Source organism: Alosa alosa, chromosome 7 (assembly GCF_017589495.1).
Source record: "Alosa alosa isolate M-15738 ecotype Scorff River chromosome 7, AALO_Geno_1.1, whole genome shotgun sequence".
Classification (NCBI taxonomy): domain Eukaryota; kingdom Metazoa; phylum Chordata; class Actinopteri; order Clupeiformes; family Clupeidae; genus Alosa; species Alosa alosa.
Window position 1 is genome coordinate 33,213,151 of NC_063195.1, and position 9,768 is coordinate 33,222,918.

Below are 9,768 nucleotides of genomic sequence, written 5' to 3' on the forward strand. Positions count from 1 at the left end.
CGGGGGGATTTTGGTATCAATGAGCATCAAACCAGCTAATAGGCTAACTGAAATAACACCCATGCCAATCTCTAGGTATGGTGAAGGGTATGTGATGATGTGGGGCTATTTTAATTCCAAAGGCCAAGGTAACTTTATCAGGATGCACAGTATTCTGGAAAAAAAAATCTGCCTGTCTCTATGGGAATTTAACATAGGGGTGGCAATAAGATCAATTTCCAAAAGATGATTTTATATTCCTCTTTTCAGTCAACTTTAGCATGGGTGCCAACACTTTTGGCCATCACTGTAGATAGATACTTTATTAATCCCCAAGGGGAAATTCAAGGAATTTTGTGCATCTACATGTACGTTTATCAGCTTGTGTTCAAAGTAAGTACTCTGATGTAGCTAACAGTGAAATGAAGACACAATATATGTGCGTATATATGAAAATATTTATTCACTTTCCAAAACGTACATCAATTCTTACATTCATCTTAAACTTACCAAATATATCATTTACACTGTTGAAACCATCATACATGTCAAGTCCATACTTTGTTAAATACACCTGTCTTTGTTTGGAATAGTACTTTTACCACTGACTACTGGGTCTGTTTGATATGAGGGACGACTCTACTTAAGTTGATTCTGATTGAGCTTAGAAGCCATATTGCACAAGGCCTAGAATTGAGAAAGTATCTAGCTAAAGTATGTCCATGCTGTTTAATCTTGTAACTATCAGATTGCTTCACCCAAAGTAATGTATTAATAAACACTTCTTGCTTGTGTATACTACAAAAGGTTTAATTGAAACCTGACTGCTGTTCTTGTTATATCTTAATGTTCAGGACCATGTGAATATTGACCCCAGACAACACAGACCTGACAAAACATTGATCAAACGGTAAACATTACATTTCGGTGAACTGACATTAATCTGGTTAAAAGACCAGCACTTACAATTAAATGTTTTGGCCACATTCAAATTCACTCTTCTCAAATAGCGGTGCCCGCATAGATATATATACATATGTATATATATATATGTATGTATGTATGTATGTATGTATGTATATATATTTATATATATATATATATATGGGTGCCCGTGCGTGTGTGTGAAGTTGTACATCACAAGCACGTGGCCTGTTCCTGCCACATTCAGTGTAGTCGTAAACAGAGGGCTGGCACAAGCGAAAGCCTTGTGCCCACAAGCAGCGAGACAACATTGTACAATTCAACACAGCAGAGCGGCACATGCATATGGCTTCAACAAACACTTCACAGAACGTAGCAGGACAATGGCATCGTCAGTTCGTTTGTAAGAGAATGTGAACATTTCGCAAGGTCTTTAAGACATACTGCCGACTGCTACCCAAGTTCAATTCATGAGTAACACACAAGTAAATACAACATTACGACAAACAAATGTGTTAATGTGTGTGATTTAGAATCAAATGTGATATGATTGCACCTCGCCCCGTCAGTAGATTTGGTCAAAGCTCATGCCAAGCCTGTTATTTAACTGATAGTTTAAGACAAACTGCTTGCCATTAAACTCAGAAACTCTAAAAACGACACAATGACAATGTTAGTCATGACACGTTTCTTAAGACATACCACATGCTTGAACAGAGCTCTGTCAGAAATTATGGTCCTTTCAGTGTACAAACTTGGATGATGCCTACAAAATGCAGAACTAATTTAAAAAGCTGCAAGTCATTCGCTAGGCCCCCCAAGATCTTTCTGAACCCTGTACCAGATCAGATTGAAAAATAACCCAAGACTACCACCTTGTGGTCCATAAATGAAATAAATGGCTGATATTCAAAACAATGCAACACAAAACAGCAATAATTAAAATGATTGATATAACATTACTTTTCTGTAACAATACCATATCTATTCAGCCAGAGAAGTGGAGGGTGAGGGTAAACTATTATCTGCAGATCCATAGAGTAAGTGCAGTTCAGTGCATTCTCTACTTCTAAGGAAGTGTAAACGAGATAGAACACATCTAATCTTCTAAAACTGAGTAAACAACACGATGGGTTGACACGTGTGCAAGTGTCTAAGCCACGACTGGCTAAAGCCTACTGGGACATGCTCTACATGTTTAGCATCACAGCTCTAATGAGGGGATCCTGCATTAGGAATGTCTGACAAACCTATTGCCTCAATGCACACAAATGAAGTAGAAAGAAAAACAGTGTGTAAATATATGACATCCAGTGCAGATCTTGACAGCAAACAAATAGATATTCTGAGAACATGAGTGTAAACTAAAAGATATTTGAAGGAACATGGTCAGCAGGGAAACCAGCACAAATAAAGGATATGACGCTGTAAGACTACATAAAAATAAAAACACAAGCTAATGTTTCTCACATAGCACTTTCTGAGGCAGACTATGCGCCTATGACACATAGCAGTGGTGCAAACATTCAGTTAGCGACTTCTTCCACCTTACAATTCTCTCGCTCTCCTATTCCTCGTCCACCAGGGACAGCACAACACTCTTTATTCATGGCTGTGAGGAACTCCAGAGCACAGGCTGGATGAGGGATCAGTAGAGTTGGTCCAGAGCAGGACCTCCTATTTAATGGCACTGGGATTTGTAGTTTTCGTCTTCATAAGCCACCTCAGCTGCATGTAACAAAGAGGACAAAGATGAACTACATATATGCTGCACATCTACATGCAGCCTGTGGCCTTGTCTGGGGTGGGCTGCAAGCGAGGCCGGGGGCCGCCGAGGGGCAGGTGGAGGTGTGACGGGAGAGATGGAGGACATCAGAGGGTCTCACACGAAGACCTCGTCTCCGGACGTCTTGTCTCCAGACGTGCGGTCGGCGGTGTCGGATGCTGGCGGCCCTCCCTCGCCGTCCGAGGCGCTGGAGTCGTCGTCGTCCGTCTGCTCGGCGCTGTGGTAGAGCATGAGCGCCTGCGTCTTGTGCGTGATGGTGATGGTGCACGGGCCCTGCGCCCACGGCTCACCGTCCACCTGCATGGGCATCCGCGAGCTCTTCAGCACCAACTGCAGCGGGACCACACCACAGGTCAGTTCACACACCACAGGTCAGTTCACACACCACAGGTCAGTTCACACACAACAGGTCAGTTCACACACAACAGGTCAGTTCACACACCACAGGTCAGTTCACACACTGAAGAGCCACAGGCCCTTAGTTTCCCCTTAGTTTCCTCTTATCCCTCCACCCTCCCATACTCCAGGCCTCAGTCGCTGCCCTATTATAAAACACATAATGCAGAAGATCAAGCCAAAACTAAGAGCATTCACATCTTACGGCCAGGGGTGATGGGTTAGGCTGGCAAATCCTGTGTCAAACAGGCAAAAAGGGCAAGCTGTCCCTGCATCCAACAACTCAACTACACGACACACAGACTTCCAAGTGAACCTTTAAAACTACAGTCTCGGTGGAACCAAACGCTGGAATGTTAGCGATAAACAATGCACTGTACACAAAGCACTCAGTGTTGCACATAGATTATTACTGTACTACATTTCAAGGATCTGTGAATTTACGGACGTTTACATTTACATTTGATAGGCTATTACTTTTTATCTTGCTATTACTTTTTATCGTTGTCAAAATCGCTCTGAAAGTGATCCCCAACTACATCAATCTTTGTGTCGTTATAACTCCAGTTTGTGTGTGGACGTTGTCATGCATCTAAACTAGAACGATACTTTTATGATTACAGTTTATATTATTAGTGCTCCCTCCCGACCGAGAGGAAGAGGAGCATCTCACCCGAACTGTGTGGGCCTGGCCCAGCCGCACTGGGTTAGCCAGCTTGACCTGGATCTGTGCACAGTGGAAAGAGCCGTAGACTCCAACTACCTCCAGCAAACCATCGTCCAGACTGTGGGAAGACAACAAGAAAGACAAAAGCAAACATTAGGGCTGGGCAATGGCACAGACGGCCCCGTTTGATTTGATTCACAAGGTTTGTGATGTGATTAAATCCATTTTGATTTGATTCAGTTTGATATTCATGAGAATGATGTATGCAGTACTATAAAGCAGCTTGCTGTAATAGGATAAATGTCCAAAAAAAACACAAATTGACTAACGCTGGAAACAGATTGTGGAAACCACTGAAGAAAAGGGCCACAGATTTTTGGGCAGGCTTTTTAGTTCTCCTCACCGTGTGGGGGGGCAGGGCTCGTCCCCCATCCCTTCCCACAGCCTGCAGCCGCCACCCCAGTAGCCGATGTTGCACACGATGACGCCCTCTAGGCTGGGCAGTGCCACCTTCTCGCCGTCCAGCTCCAGCTGGGTACACACAGGGAAGGGCAGAGACGTTTATAGGCCAATTTATAGTGCAGACGGCACGTGTCGCTTGACAAAATACGACATAAAAGCGACACAAATTCTGTCTATTGCAGAGCTTGTCGTGTGCATCAAAAAATTTGGAACGACGCAGGCAAGGTAACGTACTCTGACTGGATATTAACTCAGTGTTCTACTGGAGTTCGACTTCTGTAGTGTGTTGCCATGGTCATGGTGTGCGTCTGTTTACTTTTTTGCAGTGACATGTAACGTTAATGTCCAAGTTGTTATAGAAACTAGTAGATGTTCTATTCAACAATTTGTCGCTGGACTATGAAAGCCTACAGCTCCATGACATATGTCGGCAGCAATTCGTTTTTTTGTTGTGTGACACTTGTCGCCTGGACTATAAATTGGCCTTCCCTTTCAGGCCAACAGGGTACTCTCATGATATTGTTTATGGTCCTAATGGATGCACTGTGGTAGCAGCTTATGACCTGACCACAACCTCTTCATATTTGATATAACATAGCTAATGCAATCTTATATTGGTTGACTGATTAATACATATCACTTACATCCAAAATATGTATTGAATAGTCACATTCTGAAGGACATAGCATCAGACATTTCTGAAAGGGCCATACACAAAGAGGTCAAACATAAAGAGGTCAAAACACAATCTTACCTCAATCCTCTTATCCAGGTCTTTGCATTCTTGCACTAAGCAATCTTTGGTGCCATAAAGGAAATATACAGCCTGCAACAAAGGACCACTGTGTTCAAACACTATACAGATGAAGTATTTTTGGTAAATAGTGGCAGGACTAACTCTCAGGTTAACATGTTTTCTGAGGGTTTCAGAGAAACTGACTGATACTTAATGATGCCTATAAAGAAAATAGACCATGGAAAACATAAAATAGGCAACATTATACATGATTTTGAATTCAGAAAATAATATCAATAAACAGCATACAGTATATTCAAAGATATCAATTAAATTAATTCAATTGATTTTCCATTCCCTCGCATCATTAATCCCCCTTTGTGCTTTGGGTCATTGTGACGACGGCTGGCGTGCGTGTGTGTGTGTGTGTGACCTTGTTGATGATGCGGCTGGTGTGTGTGTGTGTGTGCTGACCTTGTTGATGATGCGGCTGGAGAAGAAGGAGGGCGTTTTCTCCCGGTGGGTGTGGAAGTTCAGCGCCATCAGGGCATCCGGGCCCACCGAGAAATAGTTATTCATGGACAGCACCTGAGGAGGCCAAGCACAGAGGACTAGTACCAGCTGGCTCTGATTCAACAGATGCCTGTTGAACTGACTAAAGTAATTATGTTTAGACTTGAGAAACACTCGAGAATGCAGAAACCAATATAAAAAAATGCCTGGACCAGCCTTTTTGCTGGTTTTGAAAAGGAGGTGAAAAGCCAGTCAACACTTCCCCTAATTTTAACAGAATGATGGCCAGAGTGCTACTAAAGGTCTCTGTGAATGACTTGTGCTTCTGTTCGTGCAACACTAACCTTTGGTTTCCTAAGGAAGTGGCCTTTAGAGGCAACTTGAACTTTCCATCTGCAAAGGTGGCGACAGACAAAGCAACAGTTACAGTTTGTTATGTCTGAGGGCAAACAAAAACACCAAAGTTCATACAAATATCCTCATCCACACAGCTAAGCAAATCCCACAAATGTCATCCAGTGGGCATAACTAGTCACCAAATTTGAGGGATTGAGGCGTCAAAAGTGTTTGCTATACCTGTCCATCTTCACCACCTCAGCTTCCAGAATGTTCCTCAGCACCTGCTCCACAGGGATCTCGCCCGCATACCCAGCCCCCCAGCCCAGGGAGTTAGACAGGTCATTTCCTGTGCCCAGGGGAAGGACCGTCACCCTCGGGATGAACTGGTCCTGACCCTGCACATCAAAATGGCAGATAAAAAAAAGGGAGAGTTAAACAGAATGATTAGAATCACAAGACATTCTCAGAAGGATTTTCTTGTATATGTTAGCTTTGCTGCCTTAAAATTATCTCCGGTCACAGCTCATAGACAGACACTACATGCGGCGACCCGCATTCTGTAATCAACATGAAGTCTGCACAGAGCTGCCTTTCTGATGCAGGATATCCCAGTCATGCAGAGGGCTCACCTTGAGCTTCATGGTGTCGATGGCGTCCAGCACCCAGCCCACCGTCCCGTCCCCCCCGCACACCAGCACCCGCGCGCTGCCCGGGGGGAGCAGCATGCACAGCTGCAGGGCTTTGGAGGGAGGCAGCTCGGACAGGTCAAACACCTGCAGCAGGAGAGGCCAGCGAGAACACACATAATTCTCCACAGACTATGACACACCATGGCTATCAGTGTGAAGGATCAGTGTGTGTGTGTGTGGTGTGCAAAAGAAGAGAAGTATTTGAGAGTGTGTGTTTGCCTGCGAGTTCAGGAGTAGCACAGATCACATTAACTTAAGTTACATCAACTATAAATGCAGAGGAACAAGATCACAAGTATCCTACATCCCACTCCTGCCATTAGCCAGATGGCCATTTCCACCCACTCTGACAAACAGCATTATGTAAACAGCCATTGTGTACTCTAGAGACTACAATGTCCTTATCACAGCAGAGGTTACAGAGACAGAGACAGGCAGGCGGGGGGGGGGGGGTAAGACCTGGACAGGGTTCAACAGGGTGCGGAACTCTCCCAGCAGGGCCTCGCCCATGTTGTTGCCACTGCGAGTGTTGGCCAACACCAGTACTGGAGTCCAGCCACTGCCACAGGCCACAGCCAGCTGCACATGGACACACACACACACACACAGAGGATGAAATTAAATTGTGTTCAGTTATTTTCATTAAAAAATCTATCTGAGCATAACTTGTGAAGGGTGCAGAATCTGCAGACTCAAAACTACATCACAAACATAAACACACACGCAAAGTAGAATTAAAGGCAAAGGTTCCTCCATATGTAAATCTCAACACAGACCACTACAGAGCAATGACACCAGAGAACACATGCAAGCACTCCTGCTGAAAAGCACACCAAGGCTGAGGCCATACACATCCCCAACACACACACACCTTGCTGTACTCCTCCGGGAGTCTGCGCCGCAGCTTGTTGACGTGGTAGAGGTAGTGAGGGGGGATGATGAGACAGCGGAACTCCCCGAGGTCACAGCGGTCTCCGTCCTTCAGACTTGGCTTGCAGTCATCATGCACAATGGTCTGGCACCATACACACCTTCCAGGTCACACACACACACACACACACACAGATAGATAGATAGATAGATAGATAGAGAGAGAGAGAGAGAGAAACATTTATATTTTGTTTTCAGATAAGTTAAGCACAAACTCTACAGATAAAACAGGAAGTGACCCACAGACTAGTACAGGTCAGTCACAAATCCATTATCCTAATTGCTGAAGAGAATATCTACAATTCCGTAGGATCAAATCTCTCTAATGCTGTCAGGGAACCTGTCAGAATAGCTTTTTAATAATACTATGGCAGATTAATTTGTGGTTCTGCTTTAAGGCGCTTAACAGCAGGCCTGTCATTCTGAATAGTAGCATGCACACTTGCAGGGCAAAAACTTGATTGAATAGCTGCGCTGGACTAAGTCATGAGTACCTGTAGTCGCACAGCTTTGGCTGGGTGCCGCACTGCTGATTGCAGACCGCACAGTGGCTGCAAAGGGGGACGTTTCCACGCACCCAACGATGGTTTACAGTTCCGTCCGACTGAGCCGGGGCCATAATCTCTTTGCATGGCATGGTGCGGTCGGCACGTCGTAGGCACTGCTCGTCCGCGCAGAGCCCGCAGGCGTCACAGAAGGCTCCCTGGAGGATGTGCTGAGAGCAGAGACCGCAATAGGTGGGCTTGTTGAAGAGATCCGTGCAATGCCATCCATGTTTGCTTTTGCGAGAGAAGTCCTTCATGTACACCTTCCGTTTGGAGCGCTGAATGCTGCACCACAGCGTGATGGCCACTGGTACCAGAACGGCCAATGAGGTCCAGATGAGGAGGGTCCACTCCTCCCGCGCCCCAGCGCTGTCAACCTGTCCGCCAACACTTTCCTCCTCTGCCTCCATCTAAACTATATGAGGGGAGTGTTCGCGATACTGTACACTTGCAATATTGTAAACACTGGAATTAACAATTAAAGCAATTTGAGGTGTTTAAATACAACAACGCTGTTAACATGTCGCTTTCTTAAATTGTTGGACAATGTTGTGCACTGGCGTGACAAAGTAGTTATTTCATTATGACAAACGAAACACTATCCAACGTTTTCATTCAAATGATAAATGAAGCATCCTGATGCTTCAACCCGCAGACACCGGCGAAATCCTGCACATAACATAGGTCTACACCAAAATCACAGTAAAATATATTTTCCGTTTGAATACACTGAAAACAGCAAATTTGATGGTGTTAGCTAATTGTGTAATACGCATTCTCTATAATGGGTAACGTTAACAGTTCATCTCCATTAGCTAGTCATCCTGGGCTGTCCTCACCATCACCTCCGCTAAACCCAGACGAAATCCCGACAAAAACATGAGCACCACTGAAATACTTGACAACATCTTCTTCCCTAGAGTATATAGAATACTGTATTTCTATAAAACAGTCTGTAAACATGAAACACCAGCGCGTAGGCGTCCCCCATTGCTAACCGACTTGCTTCCTCTCCGACATGCTAACCACTGGGCGGAAACGGAAATGATGACGTAGTTTGTTTACGCTCATCTGTGTCATCTGTAAGTTCTGCCCACATGCATCAGAACCTGAAAAAAATGGCAACAGGCTAATCTCATGCTGCATGTAGGGACGTGCAACAGAGAATGGGATTGGTATAGGCTGTTATAGCTGCTGCAGTCATAACCGCTCTTCGTGTGAAATATTAGACCTACACAGAAAAGAAAAAGTGCATGTTCTAAGCTGCGCAGTGCGCACACCAATTCTAAGCCTTATGGCACTATAGCCACTCAGATGCTTGCTCCTGGAAGACACTGAAAACATTGTCCATTCCCATGAATTTGTTATAGGGCTATTCTGTAAGGTTAGAATTTGCATCATGCACGCAGCACTTTAAAAGCGTTCATCATAAAACCAGAACTCCTCTGCCTCTGTTGTCAAACAGATAGGACTCTAAATGAGAATGATTTAGGTTAGGCTGTGTCACCAGTGTTCAAACTGAAGAGTGCATGTTTACTACTTGGACAGTAGGCTAGCCGAGGCTATTCTGCTGATTTGGTCATGAGGATGAGGATTTCAAAGGCCTATAGCCGTTTAGAACCAACATTGATAAATGACATGGTCCCACAAATTGTTAAACATGAAATTGTGTTTCTAGAATTATGCAACCCATTTTTTTTTTCCAAAAAGTTGCGACACTATAAAAACAGAAGATAATTATTTGTGAATCATGTAAACTTTAATTGAAAATAGTGCAATAAGCATTCAACTGTTAAAAAAAC

The 9,768-nt window shown here is 44.3% G+C and overlaps 1 protein-coding gene across 1 annotated transcript; it reads right to left on the reverse strand.

Annotated features, from left to right (window-relative positions):
• Positions 1–417: 417 nt before the first annotated feature.
• Positions 418–8,991, reverse strand: dgke (diacylglycerol kinase, epsilon). Its single transcript, XM_048248746.1, has 11 exons — positions 7,916–8,991; positions 7,363–7,522; positions 6,951–7,070; positions 6,432–6,575; positions 6,040–6,197; positions 5,808–5,856; positions 5,425–5,538; positions 4,969–5,040; positions 4,156–4,283; positions 3,759–3,870; positions 418–3,019 (listed from the first exon to the last, which is right to left on the reverse strand). Exons 1-11 carry the CDS (start codon positions 8,374–8,376, stop codon positions 2,786–2,788), a joined length of 1,752 nt encoding a protein of 583 aa, XP_048104703.1. The 5' UTR covers positions 8,377–8,991; the 3' UTR covers positions 418–2,785.
• Positions 8,992–9,768: the final 777 nt, after the last annotated feature.